Source organism: Aptenodytes forsteri, unplaced genomic scaffold, assembly GCF_000699145.1.
Source record: "Aptenodytes forsteri isolate BGI_AS27 unplaced genomic scaffold, ASM69914v1 Scaffold191, whole genome shotgun sequence".
NCBI classification, from domain to species: domain Eukaryota; kingdom Metazoa; phylum Chordata; class Aves; order Sphenisciformes; family Spheniscidae; genus Aptenodytes; species Aptenodytes forsteri.
The window spans coordinates 576,879-600,780 of record NW_008794630.1 but is presented as its reverse complement, the minus strand read 5'-3'; the positions used below and the strand labels follow the sequence as shown (position 1 = coordinate 600,780).

General features: G+C 46.8%; 2 protein-coding genes across 2 annotated transcripts in view; one reads left to right on the top strand and one right to left on the bottom strand.

The window, feature by feature from the left end:
- Positions 1–1,997: 1,997 nt before the first annotated feature.
- On the bottom strand, positions 1,998–17,027 carry VAMP7 (vesicle associated membrane protein 7). Its single transcript, XM_009273407.2, has 7 exons — positions 16,874–17,027; positions 13,571–13,628; positions 12,817–12,954; positions 8,042–8,132; positions 7,351–7,418; positions 4,835–4,927; positions 1,998–4,125 (listed from the first exon to the last, which is right to left on the bottom strand). Exons 1-7 carry the CDS (start codon positions 17,017–17,019, stop codon positions 4,057–4,059), a joined length of 663 nt encoding a protein of 220 aa, XP_009271682.1. The 5' UTR covers positions 17,020–17,027; the 3' UTR covers positions 1,998–4,056.
- A 5,833-nt stretch (positions 17,028–22,860) lies between these two features.
- Positions 22,861–23,902, top strand: part of LOC103894126 (DNA-directed RNA polymerases I and III subunit RPAC2) — a 10,805-nt gene continuing 9,763 nt past the window's right edge. The window contains exon 1 of the mRNA XM_009273448.1: positions 22,861–22,873. Coding sequence (XP_009271723.1) covers positions 22,861–22,873 — 13 coding nt within the window. The remainder of the gene's footprint in view (positions 22,874–23,902) is intronic.

The following is a 23,902-nucleotide window of genomic DNA, read 5'->3' as shown; positions in this document are numbered from 1 at the left end:
TAGAAGGACAACACTAGCGCAGGACTGAGTCTGTGATTAGCTGACTCTTCTCAGCCCCTTGTAGGCACACAACGGGAGCTTTCAGCATTGGGTGCGTAAGCTTTGAGACCAAGGTCAGGTTTGTCGCCTCTTGAGAGAGGCATCTGTAAGCTAGGAGCTGCAAAGGAGCAAGGGTTTCTTTCTCATGTTCCATTTGCTCATGAATATCAATGTTTTGCTATAGACTTCTTAAGACAGAGCTGTATACCATTAAAATAACCCTCTTTTACTTCAGAGCAGCTTTGTAAATCTCAGAGCCGGTTCCACCTTGTTGAAAGGCTCTTGTTAAGAGCACTGTTACAGTTGAGAGAAGAGGCTGAACTGGAGCTGACTAGAAACACCTCCCTTCCACCTGTGAAGGCATCGGAGACGACTGTTTTTACACAAACAAACAGGCTTCTCCCTACCCCCAGTAAAGCTTTGCAGGTTTACAGCACTGTCCTGGCTAAGGCTCCTCCTTTATGGAGAAGGTTCTTTTCTAGTAACTTCTGCCTGGTGGAAGAGCTGGAACCTGGTCACACTGAACTTAGTCACCTTCCCAGTGTGGAGAAAGATAAAAGACCGACAAGGCTTCAGTTCGATTCCTCTAGCGTCTGAGTTCACCTTTTGTCTTTACTGTGGTCTACATCCCAAAGGTAAGAGCATGCCTGCGTTTTCCAGGCAGTGCATTTCCCTGCAGCCTCCGAAGTCGAGACAGCTGCTGCTATTTAATGGATGCTTAACAGATATTCAATGCTAGGTAAAGAACAAAAAAGGAAAATGCTTGAAGAGTTTAAAGGTTATATTCTAGTTAAGGCCTATCAGGCATGTGAAGAACTGCACAATAGATGCAGAGAGACAGATCTGGATACGCGTTTCTAGACGGACCAGAGGCTAAAAAGAGAAGTAAGCAAAAAGGTGACCGGGGCCTTATTCCGAGGTTAGCTTCTGCTGGAATTCATGAGCATCTGAAACACAACCCTGATACTGACACACACTTGAGGACAGCTGTCCCATGTCAGGAGAGGCCGCGTTTGCTTCTGGGCCATAGATCAGGAACATTAAACACAAAACCCAGCTCTGTAAGAACTATCACACTAATGAGACGATAACGTAAGTTTTATCCTTTCATTTTTCTACGCTGTTCTCATACCAAGTGATCTTCTTTCAGGTTTTCATATTCTGTATCATCCTGAGCCCTAGCAGGTATCATTAGAATGCAACTTTGCCTCAAACCAAGATAACAATCACCTGAACTCAAACAGTTTCTGCAAGTTTAAGAGGAAATCCAACTCCCTCATAGCGATGCATGAGCCTGCTTCCAGCAACACCTAACACAACATCAGCGTTTAACCTTCCTGAGGTAGATGAAAGGCTACGGAGTTTTTAGAGAGGCTCTAGTGCAAGACAGCGAGCAGTAAATCAGTCTGTAGGATGAACTCCTCTAGAAAGAGTGGGTTCTTCCCAGCTACCCATGGAGAAGAGGAAAGGGGTCCGTTACTAGGGATTGCCCTCAAGACAGCGGGGTTTTGTATCACTGAAAATCGCCTTAAAATACAAGTTCTTACACAGACATTCATTCAGCTTCCACAGGGTAACTCCACTGCCTGTCTCACCACTCTTCCTTCTGTATTCTCTCCACCCACACGTGCTCTGAGCAAGCAGGCGCCTTGTCCCCTTTGTCCCAGGCTCCGAGTTCACAACCAGGAGAAGCAGATTCTTACCCCCCTCAAGTCACAACAGGCTCCATCCAGCACCTGCACCCAAACGTAAGCCAAAATCCTTCCAAAGCCGAGAGGTTTCACACCTATTTATTTCACAGCAGGACTGCTACCTGCCGTTTCTCCAAGCCTGGAGCTGCAGCGTTACAGAGGGGGTGACCCACCCCCAGGCACACGCTGCTCTCACAGAGTAGTTCCTACCCACAGTCTACACCTAGCGCCAGACCCACCTCTCACGACACTAAAGAACTCTGCGTTCTGTACAGTAATTTTATTTAAATCAAGTTAACTTTGTTTTTACACTAATGCCTCAGTGCATCCTTTAAAAGGGAAGGAAGTATTTTCTTTAAAAAGTATTTGTACATAAGACAACAAATCATAGAAATGAACACAGTAACATCAACAATCCCTAAAACATGCACAATTGTACACTGAACTGTGGGCGGCTGTAAGAGCAGGAGGTAAGAGGAAGGAAATCTTTCTCCAAGCTTTACATTCAATTAACACAAACGGGAACGGATGCCAGCGAGCGCAGTGCTGATCAGACCCACTGACGCTGTCTGGGTATCGAGACCCGATTACCCTTAGTTAAGTTTCAGCCTAGTAGAAGACGAATCCAAATCGGCATCCTAAGTTTACAGGAGAACTCTCCATCTGGCACCTGCTGGAAAGCTCCAAGGTCAGCGTAACGTACACCAGGAAAAGCACGTGCAGGAGCAGCAGTTTCATGTCGCTGCCCGGCCCCTGGCAAGCCTGTGCTGCAGGGCGCAGGGAGCCCGCGGCACCAACCGGGGGCTCGAGTTTAGTCACCAAATTAAGCCTCCCCTTCCCATACCTCGACAGCTTCCACCCACCATGAGAAGCCGCTTCCCTGGGTCAAAAAGATGCAGCTTCCTTCGTGGACCATCTGATGCTTTTATGAGATTTCAGTTGTTTCTATTTCTTCTCTGGGAAACGAGCCTGTAAGATACAAGACAAAGTCCCTACACCCTCACCCAGGCGACAACAGCTTTGGCTCCGGTCAGCCAGGACTGGCCGGACCATTCAGCTGTCCAGCTGGGACAGAAATAACAGCGTTCACAGCTCCCAACAGCAGGCAAAGCAGTCCCCGTCCTCTGACGGCAGCACATCATCGGCATACTTGATCCTACATTTGGTTATTAGCCTTGGGTTTGGTTTTGGGGTTTTTTTCATGTTTTTCTTTTCAGAGGAGTACGTGTTACTACATCCTCTGAAAGAGCCTTTCTTCTTCAGGCCATAGAGAAAGTAACCACCCATCAACCCCAACTTTCTGTCCCTTCTCCGTCCTCGGTTTTTAGCACACACCTTCAGAGTAGAAGCACAAGCAGCAGATACCTGACACCTTACCAAGCCAGATCAACAGATTGGCCCCCAATTTCACCTTAGCAAGTGATAACGTTAGTATTCATTTTAGCCCACCCTCAAAAGAGGAACAGGAGAAATAACATGTGAGAAAGCAGATACATTACTGCAACCTTAACCATACGCAACCATCTCCTTTACTGTGTTGATTTAGCCACAAATTAAGGGGCTGGGGGGGAAGATGAGGAAGAAGTGAGGATGAAGAGGCAGCCATTTCAAAACGCTGAGGTGGCCCAACGCCCTCTCCTACCACCTGCAGAAAGACCTCCAGGAAAAGGGAGATTTCATACAGAAGCAGCACCGCCCACATCTTACAGTGCGTAAAGCCCCAGCCCAAAAGCCTTTCTTTTTGTTACTACCAAGACTGCGCTTGCAACCTCTACGTGCTGAAACCCTACGGGCCCACACGAGGCCGGACGTGCAGGGAGAGGCACCTGGGTCTCCAATATTTGTAGAAAGTGGAAATTCACACTACACCTATCTTGTCCCTCCCCCGTTAGTTTGGCGCAGCCCACCCTGAACTACCCTCCAACACCATCCTCATGGGTAGGATGGTTGCTAGCAGTACTGCTCTCCACTTGCACGCTCACATGAAAGTGCAAAGCTACACGGACACACGGGCGAGCATGCACATAACCCTCCAGAGCTGGACGTGCCGCCCACCCAGCCGAGAAGGTTGGAGCTGGGACAGGAAAAGAAACAAAAAAAATCCCCCTTCAAGTAATTCAAACCAGCCCGTTCTTCAGGTTACAGCTGCACAGAAGCAGTGACCAGCTGGGCCTGTTTGGGGTGATAAGGCAAAAAAGTCTGAAGTCCCGGCGGGATGGAAGAATGAGAAGGTGTCAGTAGTGAAAGATTAAGAGTTATTCTGCAGATTGCTTCTTCACACTCCTGTGATTCTCATCTCCAAGTGACCAGCACCAGCTGCCTCCAGTTACTTCTGCACACAGCTCGGCCACGCAAGCCCACCACAGGCAGCCGATAGAATGATATAGATGATTACCTGGAGAAAGAAAACAGCCACCTCAGGAGAGAATTACACTTCCATCGTTCAGCCAACTGCTGACTTGGCCTGGCAATCAAAACACAAGCTTGGAAACCCCAGGTTATCAAAACCCTAAATAACTTGTCAAACGCCCTACAGGACTTTGTGCCAGTTCCTCTTCCTCCACATCCCTGCAGCAACGTGGGGATGAGAACTGTCCTCCAGCGAAACGTGAACGAGGGCTCAGTGGCGACAAAGTACTTCACACGTCTAACCTGCAAGTACACTTCAGCATCCTCACGTTAGCACTGTTTGCATTTATTACAGGCTGGGGGTACACCGTCACATCGAAAGAAGCTACTTTCAAGTTAAGTATCAAGATAGCAACAGGACCAAGGCCTAAAAAGCTGTTAGAGAGAGAGCAGCCATAAACTCAAAACCTTCGCTTCTAACGGAGCTAGCGAGGCAGCCGTCTACGATGGGCACTTAGAAGCTAGACAGCGCTGTCTGGAAAGCTGTTCCTGTTGCCTTGACAGGAAAAGCTGCCTGGCACGATGCTCCTCTCTCCTCACCTCACACAAGACCATTAAAACACTTGTTTTACAGCTAAAACCCTTCCAGGCACAGAGCTGAGTACATGCGGGTCCAAAGACAGTAATATGCTGTCGGTGTTTTCCAGTAGTTAAGTCTGACTTAAGAGCTAAAGGTTATTGTGCTCCATACTTACAATTGATACAATGATGATGACGATGGTAAGCTTGAGGTTCTTCATACACATGGCTCTAGCAAGGTTCCTGCTGGTAGTTTTGAAAGTGACTGACTACAAGAGAAAGTAAAACAACTAATTAATTCCTGAACCTGCTGCAAAGGAAGCTGCATCCCAAGGAGCTAGACGGAGAGGCTTTTCCCAGCTACTACCTCCCCAATAACCCAAACCACTGCAGTTATCTCCTCCAGAGCCACTTAACTCCTGCAGTTACACTAATACAAAACTGAACAGCCATCAAGAGAAAACTCTCCCACGCTACTTCAGGGGCAAGGTGAAGCGTAAGGGTAAGTCCAGAACCAGCTCGGGGTTGTGCCTTCCCACGCTCAGCTTGGGAGAACGAAACACAGAACATCGCCGGGTCCGTAGGCTGCCCACAAGGATTCGTTTACCTTAGAGTACTTCTGGTTGGGTTCTCGTTTGACTTCCAACCTTTTGGGAACTGAAGTGCTCCAAAATATTTACGGAACTACTGATCTAATCACCAACATATTACCTGCAACTTTATCACTGTAAATACACCTGCTGAAATGAGACAACCCACATTGCTACTCTCGACAGCAGTTCCACAGGGGCTAGACAAGTCCTTCAATGCTAGAACTTTCCTCCAGTATTTGGGCTTGCTGCATTTTATGGAAAGCTTGTGGTCGCCCTGTTCCAAGTCTCCTCCCTGTCCCCTGCAGTTCCACCCATTCAAAACAAGTTTCGGTCACCAAACGAGCTCCAACACCCACCAGGCTGTATTAGCGCAACTATTGTCACACGCCTTCCCCGAGCAGCTCGTGCAAGGATGTGCCTGCCCAGGGATCGGCTGCAGCTCCCAGAAGAAGCCAACTCGGCAGCACACTCTGCTGGTTATTTTCAGGTTTTCCCCACAAACCACCCCCCAACTTTTTCAGAGAAGGCTACGCCAGGCAGAACTGCATCCCTATGAACTGCAATTTTGACTTAAAGCCGATTCCCCCTGCTCAGCCACCACCTGAACTTTGGGACCACTTCTCTTGCCCAGCTGTGCAGTTTCTACCTGTGGAAGCAGACTGCTGGATACCAGCACACCTCACCTCAGCCCAGACTAGTTCTCCAGAGGACAGGGCTACTCCGACCACCAGCTTCTTCGGACCTCCCTCTCAAAAGGGGGCCCTCGCCACTGCTGCTAGGAGGGTTTATGTACAATATTCTGGTGGTCAAGGCTCATACAGGAGTGATAAAACACAGTCCATTACTCTGAAGTTTGAGAGCTTCAGCCCTGGCCCTCCTAGGATACTCGCCATCGGGCTGTAAGACATTCACACTAGAGGCATATCCCATTGCTTTATTTTCTGCATGGTTTCCAAAAACCAGCACTCCCTGGGAGAGCTCGTACATGAATTCAGTCTAATTGCTGAAGGAATTCCAGCCCATTTGTCTAAAGCACTACCTGAGGTTAGACTACTTGCCACCACCTGAGGAAGTGGTGAGGTTTAAACACCTGATAGCTGGAGGACAGTATTCCCTACCGGCTAAGCTCCGGGCATCTCTACTATCTCTCTAAAGCATGAATACTTTTTCCCAGCTCAGAGATGTTTGGATCTCCACAAGCCCCATACAGGAGACACTGGCACTCTGCTGGGTTGGGGAAGCCAGGACTCTGCAGAGGAGGATGCTGAGCCAGGTCTAGGGATTCCCAGAGGAAAGAAGAAAGAGCTTCCAGCGTGTACGACACTTTACTAGATAACATAATGCTTTACAATTACATTAAATTTGGGGTTTTCCAGTCTCTTCTCACTTAGAAACACTCCATGAAACTCCAGAGTCTTTTACAGTCTATTTAGGTGGAACAACTCAGCTTTTCCCCCACCCCCTCAAAACTCAGCTACACTTTCCCTGTTGGTATACTACTAGAACAACTCTACAAATTAACATGTTTCCAGTTTATCTGCATCAAGCAGCCTGGTCTGAAGTCAGCAAGAGAAGTTTTAATTATGATCTTTAGCTTTCCTATCGCTCCAGACAGAGTGGGTTTTCCCCCCCTTGGGCACAAGGGATGAGGACAAGAAACACCACCGCTTGTGCTGGCAGCGTGTTAGCCCGTGCATTGGTTGTAGCAAAGGGGAGCAAGCTGAAGATGGTTCTTTAACAGGATGGGGCAGCTGGTCCTTGGGAGCAGAGCATTTGGTCAGCAGTGCAGCCTAGTATTTAGCAGACACTCACAAATCCCACCAGTACCGGCAGGACACAGAACAGAGGTGCACGGGATCCCTTCATTCTCTTAAAGGAGCTGCAAGGCTGGGATGCTGCTTGTGAAACAGCTGTAAGGAAGGGGGGAAATAAGGCAGGACTTGTGTCTGACGCAGGGAAGGATTACCTGTACATCTAGATGCTTCAGTGTCTGTTTAAAAGTGGCTCTAGATGCTGGTCTTCACGTCCACTGCTCCCTGATGAGCACAATTGATGCAGTAACACTATTTCCCCATTTCTAAGTTCTTCCCCAGACTTACCGAATCCACAAGATTCTCTGTTTTATCGATCAGCAACTCCAGCTTCTCTCCTCTTTGTGCCACAAGGTCTGGAGGAAAGAGACAAAAATCCAAATTTGTAGGTGGAATCCCAGAGCAAAAAGCTGCTTCCAATACCCAAGCCCAACTGCAAGCCAGGAGCTCTTGGCAGTAGCTTATTAGGCATCGAGTAGTTCTCAGCCCTTCAGAGACTGCCAGGCAACAGTACTTCAGGAACAGTCTCACATCACACAGGCTACGTTTTGGGACTGACCTGACTCAATTTTGGTCAATTCCAGATCCAACCCTCTATTTTAAGTGGTCAGACTTGTCAAAACCCAAACCAGAGTCTGACACGAGAAAAAACGTAAGCTACCAAGGAGCATCTTCCTCACAGCGGCTGCAGGAAAGTCAGAGTGACAAACAGACCAAACCCAGAGCATGCTTCACCCCATCACAAGCTGCGCAAGTTCATCTCAAACAGCGCTCCTCACGCCCACGTGCCGCCCTCAACCAAGTTCAACGCAAGTAACAGCTTGCAAACTCTGAGCTCCCCCCAGCCCCTTCTTCATCGGTTCCTTCTGTCAAGAGAGGCCACCCCACCATCAGCTTCACCCTCGGTAACTCTCCCTGCGGGACTGCCATTCTGGCCCAGAGGAACTCTGCACGCGTGGCACTGAGGGAAGCCAGATACCTATGTTTCGAACCATGATTCCTTTAAGTTCATCAATTTGAGCTTGCGTCTCTGCCACCTGGTCAGTGCCCTTGCTCTCCGAGTGGTATTTCTGTAACAAATGAATAGTCAGTGAAAGCAGGGACCCTCAGCGTTGCACTTCAGTTCCTTAAGACAAAAAAAGGAAACTCCTGGTCACTACAGAACAGCACAGACATAAACCTGAGTTTTCAAATTACCCGAGATAAGGGGGTGGTAGACCAAAATCTGACTCTCTCAGCCGCTTACAGATCACATGTGCCCATCTGCTCCTGCGCTGCAGGAGCTGCAAGGCAGCCAGGTGCCTGCAACTTCCAGAGTGCCCAGAAGTAACAGCCCCCTTTGAAAGTCTAAGCAACTGGCAGCAAGGAAGGAAAGTTAAGAGAAGAATCCGTGAGATATGGTTTACTAAATGCCTGGGCTACTATTGGTGGTCCCACTCCCACACATCATTTCTGAACTATTTATGAAGGCAACACGCTTTCATGACCTCCTCTACTTATCTCTAGAACATGTCAAGAGAGCCCTGCAATTTCACAAGCAAGACAGCACGCAGCCATCTCTGCAGGTGAGCATCAGAGGGAGTTCCAGCAAAGATGAGGAGGGCCTGTGAACTGGAAACACCGCACCAGGAGGTGCTGAAGACGGCCAGTTTGAGTTGCCTAACTGCTCTTCCTGCAGAGAGGATACGAGCAGCCAGGAGCCAGCCTGCTGTGTACTAGACCCACCTAGGGAGGACTTCGCACGCCACTTCCTAGCTACAGTCTGGCACTTGCCGACAGCTTTGCTGATACTGAATCCCTCCAGTGTATGACAGCAAGTGGAAAAAGCATGCACTAGATACCCCAGTGGCGTGCTCAGTGTCTGTATGGAGCAAGCTCACCTGCTACTTTGTCAGATACCTACAGAAGCAACACTCCGTCCTGTGGCCTCACAGAAGAAAGCCAAAAAACACGACACGTTGCTAACCTGCGCACCATTCCTGCCATCCCTCCCCCTTAATTCTCTTCCCTTCAGAAGTGATTAGGACTTCACTCAAAGACTGTTCTTCAGGTTTTGGGATCACAAGTGAACCTTTGGTGACTGCATGGTTCAGGCTGGTAGGTGAGAGAAGTGCTAGCCAACATCCCCAGGTTAAAAGGAGTCTCACAGTGTCTGCAGAATCAAAGGAGGGAAACTGAGGTGAAGTCAGCATTGGATAACTAAGTTCTGCTATTCCTGGATTGATTTTAAGTCACTGCTCTCATCACAGGTCCTTTGCAGTCAAGCATTGCTAGCCACAGCTCCTACTATCCCACTCCCTTTAAGTCACCTTCACCCAGGGAAACAGGGCTCTCTAGCAAAACTCACAGATAAACCGTTGTTTTCCCCTAAGCTTGTAGCCATTGCACTCCCATCTGAAGACCTTCACGAAGCATCTCTGCTTTCATAAGAGACCATCTAAGGAGACTGACAGCAGAGGCCAGGACTAGATCACGGTTGCTCTACTTCATGACCACCCACATGGCTACTTAAACCCCAATTTTCTTCTGAATAAGTGTTCGATTTGCATTCATTTCTGACAACATGGGAAGCAAGAGTCTCTAACACTAACAGAATTCACATACTCAGGTCATAATTAATGGTTATAGCACTGAATGCAACAGCTCCTTTGAACCTTTTCCTCAGAGGTTAGCTTTTTAGGAGAAGGTGCAGAACTGGCACGCTATCAAAGCTGGTCACTGGTTTTACTGGAAGCATAGCCTCCCTTTTCAGTATTATCTGTGCGCTACACTTGAGTTGTAGCACGATCTCTGAACTGCTAGATGAACTCTTCCTCCACCCTTGGCCTCACACTAGTTAAACTTCTTAAGTTACAGGAATCACCTAGATAACAGTCCTGCTCTTGCACTACATGCAATGTTTGATCAGTAGGGCTCTCGTCTCAGCAAGTTCTAGAGCCATTTTGCAGGAAGAGCTTTCCATCATCACTTAACTTCTATTAGTTGATGCCTGGATTTCTATCAATATGCAAAAGCTAAGGTAGGCAGCTCCTCTCATGCTTTAGAGAAATGGAAAGGCTGGGATTTTTAGAGGAATATCAACACCATGGCTCTGAAGACCGCCTGGCTCTTCCGATAAGGCAATTCATTAAGCTTATTCCAGCCATGAACAGCTTACGATTTGATGAGTCATGTGGAGACTGAAACTACATGAAGTGATATCAAAGCCCGGTGGAGAAGAAAAACTCAGTCCTATCACACACAGGAAGTTAATTAATTTATCATGCACAATGCACTGGGCCCTTCTGGAGCCACACTGGCATTATTATTCATTGTTCTCTATCTGCTGCATAAGCCAAAGAACAGTTTCTGCAATGAACTATGTGCAACTCTACGTGCTCCAAATCACCTCCGCTCGTCACTGAGGGCACCAACACAAACGGCTCCTTTCACAAACTCCAATACAAACTTCAGGCAGCAACAGTGCAAGCGCAAATTCTCACTTAACCTTCACCCACCTCAGAGTCGGGGCTTCACCCTGCACCTCAACATGCAACGATTACTGCTGGAGAGTGTTATAAAGCTTGCCCAGTTCCTACACTTACAGGCAAGAGCTATGCTCATGGGTCACCAGCAAAGGACCTCTCCTCCCACACCTGTAATATCACCAAACCTGGCAGTTCCAGTAGATCAGAAGGACAAAAGCCAAGCCCTTCACAGAGAACAACAGCAGCACTAACATGCTCACCAGCCACAGCAGAGCAAATCGACAGCCTCCTACTCCACGTGTACAGCACCCGTTGTAGTTGCCCCAGATACAGACTGTACAAGCTCTGAAAGCCAATATTCCAAGGACACCTTATCTAACCCTAAACCAACATTGCTCAGGTTACAAAGTTATCTGTAGTCAATTAAGGACTCTTAAGAGTCTTCAACAGAAGATTCAGAACACTTTCCTTGTAGACCACAGCCTGAGGTTTTGTGCACTAATAAGGCTATTGATCATATGAGTCACAGGACAGTTACTTATTCCTTCTCTATTTTCCATCTGACTTCATTCATTTAATTTGACGTTACATCTAGCAACAGTCCTGTGCTTTCCCCGGGCCTGTTTTCTCTGCAGGTGCTGGAAGTATACTTCTGCAGACCAACCAACAGGGAGAAGTGCGAACTGCAACATTCCCACTACATTAACAGCTCATATTTTTAAGAGCTGTTAAAAAGCTCTCTGCTTTTTCTCCTCCTCTCCCCCACCCCCCGAAGCAGGGCAAAGTGTTACTTGCAGACCCAGGTTACACATCAAGTCAACACTGCATCGAGAAAAAGTGCTCTGTGAAATGCATCTCATTCTATAGAGGGCTGAATGGAAACGCAAACACTACGCTGTGCACTTAAATACTTCAGAAGCTATACCCATATACTGCTGTCAATAAAATACATAAAGCAATGCAACTATTTCAAATCTCTCCTGTCTGGCAGCTGTGGGCTTTGCCACACCTCAAACACAATACACAGCAAGCAGAGCACTTTTGTGAAATGGGATGGTAGCATCAAGGCTGTATCAGATTCCCGTGGTAAGCAAAATAAGCACGTAACTCCTCTGCGCTTCAAGAGGGAAGCAGATTCCAGTCCAACCTTTCCCTTCAGAGTCCAAGAACAGACCCAAAATAGCTAGAATAGAGTCTTCCGAAACCTGGAAATTTCTTAAAAAGGAGATTGACAGTGTTCTGTATGTGCCCTAACAACAACATTCAGAACTCGGCTTTAGTTGAGCTGTCAACAGGGCCACTAAAATCAGACAGCACAAGCCAGAACACATCAGAACAGTGGTGCCGTGCCGTCCAGTTCCAGCAACTGAAAGCAACACGCTGCGTTGCCAGTGGGAAAGCTAGGACAGACTGCTCCCTTCTCACACCGCAGGAGAGGGGTGCCACTACAATCCCACCAGGACATCAGGCTGTGCCGGTATCAGGTAACCACTAGAGCAGTGGGCAAGAAGGTATCTCACACTGCAGGCAGCTCCCTGACAGCAGCTTTCCGCACTGCAGCTCAGCTTGCAGCACCGCACCGTACCAAGGCTCCCTGTCCCACAGCCCTCCACGTGCTGTTGTTCAGTGCCTGCATAGACCCTGCTGACATGGGCTTCATCTTCCTTCCAGACTGGAATCATACTGGTGGAGCAACTCATCTTGCAAAGACTACAGTGCCTACAGTCCCTAGACTTGGAATCCAGCATCGTCTAAACACCGCTACAGCCTCAGCTGAAAAGTGCAAGTTGAGGGCAAAATAGATACTCCCCTCACTTCTGTAACACCCTCACACTTTTAGTTTTGGGGTTGGAAGGGTCCAAGGCAAATCTCAGCTCAGAGAAGTGAGAGGCAGTTAGGGCTTACTGGATACTCAAGTTCTGATGTTCAGTTTAACAGAAACGGAGTAACATGCGTTTGTCTTGCTCTCAGTGACAGTGATGTTAGCTTGCACTGGATGGTCAACTGGAACTAGGTTTGACATTTCAAACGTCACCATCAAGATCTAATCGCCAGTGCAGCTACCTGGTACAAACAGTTAATGCATCACTATTAACCCCAACACATTTTTACCACCGAAGTAGCGAAGCAACCCAGCTGCAGGGTAAGCGTGGGGAGAACAGCCAGCTCCCCTGGCTTTATACCCAGATTCAGCATGGCGCTTCAGTTCCGAGTGAGAAAATACAAGGAGAATTTCTGGGGAGAAGTTTAGCTTGTTAGGGAAATCCCATTTAGCAACAGATCTCACCAGCTGTGCAGCTAAGACGCTTGAGAACTCGCTGTTCATTGCATAGGGAAGGGCTGTCTGTGCTCTTGAGCCATATGTGGTCTGAAACCTCTTCTTGATTTCATTCAGGAAGTTGAAGGCTCTGGATCGTTCAAAGTCCTGGAAGGAAGAGAGCAGACCGCGTCCAGAGCTGCGTCAAGTCAGGAATAACGAAGTGTACGGGGCAAGTAGCCAGTTGTAGAGAAACTGTAATCATCAGTCCTTAACAGGCACGCTGCACATAACACTATGGGATTCGACTGGTCATCCTGGGGTTTGAATAGCAGCCAGATTTCAGCCTCGGCTTCCTGGACATTGGTGGGCAGCAGACTTTACTGGGGTATCCATAGTTCTAACTCCGTGCCTGGTACCTTTTTCCAGTGAGGGAGAAGTTTTTGCTTTGACACTTCCAGAATTGAGGAGTATTACGCGTATTTCACTGACAATTAAAGGCTAGCCCCTACATCTAGATTCTACTGCACTGGGGCTGCTAAGAGAGAAACTAGGTAAAACCAAGAACTTAAGCTCAAAACTAACTGTTCACGTGCATTCGAGTTCCAGGCTTACACTTCAAAGCTGTAACTGATGTGAATGAGAACACAAGGAGTAGCTCCAATGGGAAAAAAAGGCACCTCAGATTAGCACCCGCTATGGATTTTCTTTGACATACAGATACAAAAAAAGCCAAAACCTGCAGAGAGCCTGTCTGTGCAATAGCTGTAACCAAAATACTTACATCATCTGTAATGCAGAGGTATATAATCCTGTCTTGGCAGATGTAATGAAACAGATAACTGCAGAGAAGAAAAGAGGAAAAAAAAAGGTCATTTGGAGCTGCCACAGGACTAATCTTCTAGAAGACACTACTGCCTGCAGGGCCTTCAAAGGCTGGAGAAGTAGAGGAGCAAATTCGTTACTCTACAGGAAACCACACAGATGCCAACATATCCCAGCCATCTTTGTTGAGGTAAGCGTCTCCACTCCTATAAGCAACAATGAATTAGAAATGACCTACATGTTAAAGAATCACTGGCCTCACATACCTCACAGCACTCCATGCTTAGCAAAAACTTTGTGGGACACCTAGTTGCCAAACAACTTCAGGTCCACGTTCTTCCAGCTACTTACTTGTAAAAACAAAACCTTGACAGGATACCCAGGGGTAAGATTTAGGTCTAATCCTAATCAATGTACATACAAGCATCCATGCACTAGTTCACATGTGACAAGAGCTGCAGTTAATCGGAGTGACCAGAAAGTTTATACTTTAGTGAACCTCGCTGCTGCCGTGACTTGCTTCTTTAGCCTTGTTTGTATGACCACTGGGTTGCGCTGCCCTTGGTTTTCATTGCAAAGGCTGAGAGACAAAAGCAACCACAGCAGAAAATGAATTCAATAGAACAATAATCAGGCTAAACAGGCCTGAATCATGTGGCTACGTTAACTATTCGTTTAAAGATGCCTTCAGTGGTGCTGAGCGAACGCAGATGTTAGTTAAATGGAATTGTCAGTATCCTGAAAAACAGTGCAAACCAGTTCAAAGCAGTATTTTCCTATCAAAATTAAACCAAGCTGTTATTTTAGGCTCACCAGAAAAAAAACAAAACAAACCTTTAGTTCATACACAACTAAACCCAAACCAGAACTGATCAGGGCATTCTAGTTCAACTCACTGGCTTTAGCTGTTGCTTTTTTATTACATTGCTCCCTCACCACCATTTGATGCTGTGGTGTATTCTTCTGATGAGTACAGCAGGAGAAAATAGGAATAGAGTTGCAAAAAGGCCACATAAATACTTTTTTTTCCCCCCCCTAATTAAAAACTTTATGTATCCTTTCACTTTGACATTTGTATATTTCCAAAAGATTCCCCAATAAGCATGTGGACCCTCTTACAAACTCCAGAATAAAAGCAAGTTAATGCACGTGCTGCACAGCAGTTGCCTCGTACAGCTCTAAGGGCACAGCTCAGTAGCTTTCAAAATCAGGTTTTGTATTATATAAATAAGAAGACACTGAAATAAGCTTTAGGGGTGGGCTAGAAGTATCATTTACTGCCCTGAAGGTCTGTTCTCATGAAAAGAAAAAAAAAAAATCCCTGCATATCCACAACTATTGCCCCTCCTTCCTGGAAGGAGAGAGGTAAAGCTTGTCCGGTACTACCTTGTAGGCTCCCCAGTGACTTGTAGAAGAATCTTAACAGCAGAGACAGAATAAGCCCAAGAACTCCTGATGCTACAGGGCTGGTTTTCCTTGGAGATTATATAAAAGACACAGAAGTTCTTCTTAAAAACAAAAAGAACTCATTAAATGAGTTTGTTTGAATTTCTTGAAGTTAAAAGAAACTCAGTTTTTTTTCCTGTTTCAGAAGAGGAGAAACGAACCTAGACAGACAGATAACAGGGCAATTTTTTAGCCTACAGGCTGGGACCCCGGCAAGGCAGAAGGATCCCTGAAACCCTACAGACACTAAGAACGACAACTCCTTGTGCTCACTCAGCTTCGCAGCTTTCACGCTCTGCCCAGTTATGATGGTCAAGGGAAAAGAGAGGCTGTTCTATATGCCTACAAACCAAAACCCTTGCTTTTTGACAGCAGGAAGAAGTTGCCAGCTCCAAGCACGTGTGTGTGAAAATATTCAAGCCCCCCCAAACAGATGGCTTAGGAACCCTTCCCTCCCCTCTCCTAGAGGGAAGGCAGGGTTGGCAGATTCTGACCGAAGAGGTGGTTGTCCAAATCATAGAAAAAAGCCAATGTAAGACTTGTCAGAAGAGACCAACTTTAGCAGAGGAGACACTCTGATGCAGCCCAGAGCTGCAGAATGGCACCTGTATGTTTTAATAGAACAATGCAAAGCAGAACAACCACAAACTGCAGTGATCTTCTGCCACATTTGTTAAATCCTCATCAAGGAAACAGTCAGTAATGAGCAAAAGATTGTACACTTCGCAGCATGCTTTGCAAGCGTAGATGCATTAGTTACCTATCTCTCAGTGCTCCCCAGCGAAGAGCAAAACCAATCTCTAGCACAATTCAAGTTTTCATCTATAAAAATGCACTACGGCACTCTTAAAACTCAGCTTTGTAGCTGGTTGAACAGCACTCGAGGCAAAGTTAGAACAAAAGAAAGTAACTGTACCCTTAAAATTACAGTAGAAAAAAAAGATTCAGCATCCAAAGTACTTTAGACCCAGGGCAGACAGCTTCTTCAGAAAGCTCTCCCCCATGGACTTTTAGTGCTCCCAAGCCAGGGAAAGATGCGGGAAGACTACCCCAATTCTTATCTCTTGAATCCTCGGGCAGCCAAAACAGCTTTAACACAACAGCTTGGGCAGTATTGAGAATCCAGCCACACTGGCAATTCCAAAGACAGAGCTGAAGTGGGGTCCAACGCATCTAAATTTGCTTTCTCCACAGTTCCTTCTTTAGTTGCACACAAGCACATTGACTTACCTACTGTACATGTGCAGTAAGTCAGCACAGTCTCGGGCGATGTAACATCTAATTCCTCCATTCTATCAACATTGACCGAGGGCTGTTCAGAGATCTGTACAAGCCTGGGAAAAATCCTTCTGTCCCACAGACAGGATTTGTGGTAGCTCAGGATGACTCTACAACATCTGCCAGCACGACTTAAAGCAACCAGGATCCACAAGTGATCTGAGAAGGGTGACATTTTTACCTAAAGCCATGTTCAAGCCTCAGAAAAGCCAGTAAAAGACTCCACGAGCCAAATACCAAAGACTCCAACAGTTTGATATCCACAGCTGAGCATCCTCCAACTCACTGTGGACTTGTATAAAAATAGAAAACTTGATTTCGTATCAACTACCTTGGTACTTATTGCTTAAGCTAAATTCAAATCCTGATTATGCTGCAAAGTTCTGGGGAAAAAAAAATAGCTACTACTGAGCTGACTGCACATTCAATCAGCATACTAACACATCCAAATATGAGTTTGGCTACACTCCATTTATTCCTATCCTTGTGCACGTTCACTATTCTCTCCTCCCACACTCAGAAGAGAAGCATTACTCACTTCCCATGTGAATAGGTCAGTTTGTTGTTTTCAGATGGTATTTTCGCCAGGATCTGCTCTGTCACCTCCAGGAAGTTTCCTCCACACCAGGCGTGTTTGGCAAGGATGGTTGTGCCCCTCGCCACAACAGCGAACAGGATAGCCATGACTTCACACTACCTGGAAATAAAAACACTGCAAGAATTAGACTCGCGTTCTTTGGCAGAGAAAGCATCATAATCTTAACAGTATTCTCTCAGCCCTCAGCATAACGGGAGGGAGGCATAAGCTTGTTAAATACTTCGACGGGATACCATTATCAGAAAGCTTCTCTCATTTCCCCTTTTAGGTTCTGTTCAGAACACTACCAAGACTACAATAACCTCTAGAAGGAGGTTCTTCTTACTGCAACTGCACGGTGTCCTACAGTCAGCGATCCCATAATGAATTTTGCCTACCTTGTTTCCACCTAGATTTCTAACTATTAGTACATTTTTTTTTTTTTTGCTCTTCAGCTGGCCCTTAACTTTCTTCTTGCTTGTTATTGAAAAAACTGCCTGCAGCCAGCAAGCTCCAGTTCAGAAAGGAAGTAAGTGACTTGCAGCTATGTTAACAGCAGCGCATTATACAGACCAAGCCCACCATCCCTAACACATGACTGTTTAGGGGTGAGGCCTTGGCTTTGATTGCTATCAAACCAAAACAGAAAAACTGCCACTTGCTTAGAGTCACACCATATACGTCCCCTTTTAATGGTCTAGAGACACTCACTAGGCGTACATTGTCCCAAGACTTCTGTAAAAGCACATAATCTGCACTTCTCAAAGCGAGACAGCACATGTGTAAACAGATTATCCTCAGCATCACACCATTTCTACAAGCCAATATTCTTGCATACATATCAAACTGGACAGGTTACAGCGTGCAAGCATTTGAGGGCCAGACTTCTGTGAAGTCTCCAGAGTTGGAAAAACATGCCTGCTGTCATATAAAGGGACACACTTAATCAGCTCAAGTATCATCACATTAATCTACTGACAGACCCAAGATTTAACATGTGAAACCACATGTCAGACCACAGCTGTGACATCTGCTCGGCTGATCCAGTACATCCATAAGCCTCTTTTCTGCTTAGGAAAGGCTTAGGGAGACTTTTGACCCTGAAAAAAACAAAAATCTTATTTTTCACTTTGCACTTGACTGCCCTCATATTGCCTGCCTCGTTTTGTGTCTAGAAACGTCTGCATTCTGGCTGGAAAGATCACACACCTATTTCAATGCAGCCAAGTCGCTTGGAGACCTCCCTAGAAATAGGTACAACAGCAGAGAAGCAGTGGTTTAGCTTCAGGATCCAAAGACCACAGGCAGAAAGGCTGAACACGGACAATGCCCAGCCAGACGTTCCACCCCTCTGGCACTGACTGAAGTGACCTATCGATCTCTTCTGTATCAGGGGTCAGTCCTACCGAGCACTGTGCAGACAGATCTGCCCTGAAGAGCTTATGCTTTCATGTGAACTGATGCACAAATGATCACGGCAACAGTGGAAGAGGTGGCGGAGAAATGCAGAGCTGTTAACAGGGCCGTGAAGTTGCGATACAATCACTGCGATGCCCCACCGCATCGGGGCTCACTTTGTCGGTCTGAGCTTGACAGATTCAGGCTTGGCCAGCAACGATCAGGTTATCTCCCAAACCTCCCACAGGTTTGAGCGCTCAACATTGGAGGGGAAAAAGAATAAACTTGTGGATTTATTCAGAAAATAGACTCCACGGCTAAGCTATAACCACCTGGGAACACTGAGGTATTCGGAGCCAGCACTGCCGACGGGAACAGAAGGCAAAGGAGGAGTCTGACAAGGGGCCACAGCAAGCAAAGCGGGAAGCAGAACAGTAAGAGGTCTCAAAGGACACTGCTTTGGAGCACAGCACCCAGCCAAGCGCACTCTAGAAAACCTGAGAGAGTTCATAGTGCCAGTAAAGGGGAAGGGAGAACACGCCAAAGCCTCACACCATGCAGATCCAAGTTCCTAGACAAGCTGTTCTCCTTTGCTCTTCCTGACTAGTAACACAACAAAAGGGCATCAATAACTGAAGGGGGGAGGAAGCACCAGAGCACTCAGCAGCAGCTCCCCCAAAAGAGATTTGCCGCTTTCACTTCCTCCTGGCCTAAAGCTGGCACTCCTCCAACCCATATATGTGCCCCTGCACTTCTACCGAGGGCACGGGGGAAGCCCCTCGTGCTGCTTTGCACAGCTTGCTTCTTGTTTCCCCTGTCTCGGAGCAAGATCTGTTTTCAGAACAAAGGCAACTTGTTGCGTTTACTTGCTGCTCTTTTTGAGACGACAACTTCCCTTGTCCTCGCTCACTGTGTCCAAGTATTTACACACCACTTGTTTCCCCACCCACGACTCGCATCTAGATGTCAACCTGATCTGGACATGTCTCAGGGATTTAAGCAAACAGGATTTACATCCGGCTGACACACTTGCACAAAATCTGCTAGGAAAAAGGAAGGTGAAGAGTGCCCACACCAGCAGACCCTCTTTCACTACTGGTGAAGGCATCGGGGTTTGCAAGGAGCTGTTCCCCCACCCTGTACCCCTCCCTTCCAGACTGAAGCAAGTTCGTTCCAGCTCATTTAAAAACGTGGGTACAAAGAGGTGACAAACAGCTAGGTTTGTTTTTGTTTCCTCCCACAGTCACAGGTATGCTGGCTTGCAGGCTCGCAACTGCCCTCTAACATCAAGCCTGTCAGCATTACAGGAAAAAACCCCAAGTTCTTTTATATCTAAGAGGAGATAATCTTTAATCACAAGGACAGGTGGTGCTTATTATGGTCAATTAAGCAATGCCAGTGTCCACCTGAAGATGACTGTGGAAGTTACAGAACAAGGAAAAGCAAGGGTGACAGTTTTCCCCCTTACACACTTTCTAAGGAAACTCCTCAGCCCAAAGATACCCCAGGAGAAAGAATGTAAAGCAGAGAAGAAAGTCGTGATTACTCACTATAATACAAAAACGAAAAGAAAGTTCAACAGCAGAAGGAAGTTCTTCACACAATGCATCCTCTGAAGCTCCTTCCCACATGTTATCATGTAGGAAAAGAGTTCCCATGAGTTCAGAAAGCAATTGACAAGTTTACGGAGGAGGAGAATCACTATTACACAAATACCACCCAAGCAGCCGCTCACTGGAGCCTAAGAGTTTATCACGAGTTTCTTCTATTCTCCCACTCTTCCCTAGGCACCCCACCAGTCACCACAGAGCCAGACCCACCTTTGGTCAGACTCAGTACAGCCATTCGTAACACTGAGAATCACTTACTCCACAGAAGTTCAGGGTTTTTTTTTTTCCAGGGAGAAGTACTATGAAGAGCAAGCAATAACTTCAAGCAGCAAAGCAGGTGGCCCGCCAAGCCAGATCCAGCCCCAGTCGAGGTTATGACTCTCACAGTACTTGAGCTTTAGGGCTGCTCCTGCTCACCACACTGCTCTTCTCCTACAGGAACAATTAAGAGTTACACAAAGGCCTACGAAGTCCCAGCGCTCCCAGTTTAGAGCAAATGCCTTAAAGGAGTTTAAAAACACGCTTCCAAGGCATCCTATCATCTCTTGCAACGCTTGAACTACCAAGAACATCACATGACAAGCAGAGAGCCAAGTCATTGCAAAGCCTCTTAGAAGCCCGACCACAACCTTTTCCTTCCAGCATCGCTGAACCAGCCTGCCAGATCACATCTCGCCGAGAGTGTTTTGCAGCTGCCCCGCTACAGAAAATCCAAACTTCCTTCTAGAAAGCTGTATCTAGAAGAGCCCACAGACTGGTCAACCTGCATACACACAAACCATTCGGGGGTGCTGCCAGCACCGAGCTCTCTGACATCCTGCCACAGAAGACTTACGTGGCCAACCTAGCAGAGATGGCTGCTTTTTTTTTTTTAAGCCAGCCTTAAATTGCTGCATCAGCCACATGTTGATTGCATTAGAGCAGGAAAAGTAGTCACAGATTCCAGGGATATTTTGCTGCCTTGGGCCTTAAAAAACTGCTCTCAGCTCTTCAAAGCACAGTGCTACAGACATAGAAGTCTGAGGGTCACAAAGTGGGACTCTAGTGCTCTAAGTCAAGACTCACCTACCTCTAGTTAAACACAAGCTGAGTAAGTTACTAATCACAAGTGCCCCCTCCACAGAGCTGAAGAGACCAAAAGCTTTAGCCTGGTGCTCACAACATCATGTAAGATAGGAGTATTTGCACACAGCATTGAGCACAAGTGGGGATTACTCAGAGCTAAAACATAAAGGAATGAGTAACTCCTTGGAACCTTGGAGCCGCTACCTCCACCTGAAGAAGCTGAAGCAGAAGAGAAGCCAAGCAAAAAATCCAGACCCAACATGTTTATAGACAGGTGAAACAAAACTAAACCTTGGATAACTCAAGTTAAATGCTTATCACACCAGAGACAAGGGCAGCCATGCAGCTGATTCTGATCTTACAAAAAGAAATGATTAACTGCCACGCAACTGTTCCTAGTTTCTCCTGATTAAAGAGACAGCAGCTCACTCCTGTCTGACAAGGCTACAGAGAGAGCACAAACATTCTCCCAGCAAAAAAGTAATACCTGTGGCAAAAAAAAAATTCAACTGTCCAGTCCTTCACAAGTGACTCTCTCCAAGCTTAGACTCATCCCCTATCCTACACCTTAGCTTTGACTGATTTAGCCAGAAGATGCAAACTACACAAACTGCACTTTATTCTGTTTTCTACTCACTCAACACCTGATCTCTTCAGGTGCTACCGACCCTAGTTTTCCTAACAACGAGGAACTGCTGAGCAGCACAAGTCAAAGAATTTGTGAACAGTTACTACAGCACGCTGATCTGCAACAATACTAACTAAACCAAGAGGAATTCATTATACAGTCACGTCCCTTCAGATCCACCAAGATACAGCCGTCTGCAGTGTCTCAGCCAGTCCAGCAACTGAACCAGAACCGTGCCGGTACGTGGTACACCACCAGGTCACAGCCAGGAATAAACAAACACGGCTAAGCCTCTTGAGCAATCAGGTCACTGTCAAGGATCAAGAAACCAGTCTCATCACATTGCAGTCACTCAGCGCACAGGACCAATATAAAGGAGCAGTTGTAAAAGAAAAAAAACATCCACCAACTCTCCCGCCGCCACACACACTGCAAAGGATCAGCAGCCTGCAAGGCAGTGAGCGACTAACCTCAGAACTACAAAGCCCTCACAAGCGAAGAGACACCCTAATTCCCTGAGCAGAACTCCTCCAGGTTCAAACTGAGAATTATAAAGTGGTTTAGACAACAAGTCTCTGTTCTGGAGAGAGATATTTGCAAATATCTATCCAGTATTCTGCAAATACTGGATATTTGCAGAACTCATACTGGTGAGGTGAGAGTTCAATAGTACCACAGGTAAGGTGGTATCCTACACACTGTAGGATCCCCCGCAGTCCTGTGACAGCAAGGAAATCAACTCACCGAATTCAGTCCTCAGCCTTACTTAGGAGACAATAGCCATGTACTTTGCAAGGACACCTGCCCCCAGCTTTGAGCAGAATGGATTAAATGAAGACAGATTAACAAGGGGCATATTTCCCTCTATAAGCAGCGTCTCATGCAGCCCTGTAGGACTCACGTATTGCTTTTGTTAGTAATACAATCTATTAAACTGCTAGAGAACATCCCTCCTCAGAAGTTACAAGAAAGTCAGGAATTAAATCAATTAAAATCAACCCCTTTGTATAACCTAGAGATCACAACTGTTTTCTATCTAAACTTACAATATTGAACAGCTGGAAGCAGCCAAGACCAAACCTTCCTAAAAGAAAAATTCCCTTAGAGATATCAGGTAGGCCTTGCATGGAAAGGCTCCAAATCAGGAGGCAAAGGGGGAAAAGGCTGCATTCCTCAGCCACCCAGAAACCACCACGGTTCCAAAGAGCTCCTTAAGCACTGCCAGAAGCATTTGGCAGCTAACAGAGATGAAGCACAAAGGTGAGTCGAGTATTGCATTTGTATCGCAATGGCTGTTTACTCATTGCAAGTCACTGCAAGATGCAGCGTGCTGCTGTCTATGAGGTCTCTCATGGTATGTGACAGAAGGGCACAGAAAAACCTGCAGCATCTTAAAGAATGTCAGAAACACAAGTTCAGTCTTCAACGTGATGTTTAAAACTTCAGTAGGGATGATTTACTATTTTCAAGTGAGACACGAAACAACTTGTTTGTTGCTCTGACTTCACTGAAGATCTAGAATAAACTATCGGACGGCAGTTAAGACATCTGGGGCAAGAAGCGAACCCAGAAAACTGCGCCCACCCTCTATGAGCAGTGCTGCCCTTGCCAACCAAGGGGGACTCGTCGGTTCTTCTGCTCGACTGGAAGATTCACAGCCTCGGTGCCAACAAGCGATGGAGGAGGTTACTGCTTATATTTCCAGAAATCCTCTTTACAGAAAGCAAGGGGCATCGCATTACTACTGGCTTTAAACGTGAAACAAGTGTAAGTGTTGCAACCCTGCAAGTTGCAAACTGCCTGACTGCAATAAGACGATCACCGAAGTACGGTGACTTCAGCAGAAAGCAGCCTAGACTTCCCTTTAACCCTTCCTTGGCATCTGCAGGTTGTTGTTTCTTTAAAGGACATTCCAGCATTAAGCCCCGTAGTTTATTTGTTCATTTTAAGCCTGAGAAGCATGACATTCATGCACCAACTTAACGGAAGTTTAGCATCCCCTCTGCCCGCGTAGCTTACTTCAGGTACCTCCGCTTCATCACGACAGAAACAAATCGCTAGGTAAGATTAATCCGGTTTCTCCTCCAGGCCCCCCACCTTTTCTGGAGGGCGGCGTAACACCTTTTAGAACGGGGGGGGGGAAGACAGAGGACAGGGCAGCTATTGAACGAGCAGCTCTCTAGAGAGGCGACGCGTACACCCTAAAGCGTGCGTGCTTACAGCATGCCCCCCGCACCCCGCGGGCCTGCAGCTACTGCCCGCCATCCCGCCTCCCGGACCCGCGCAAGC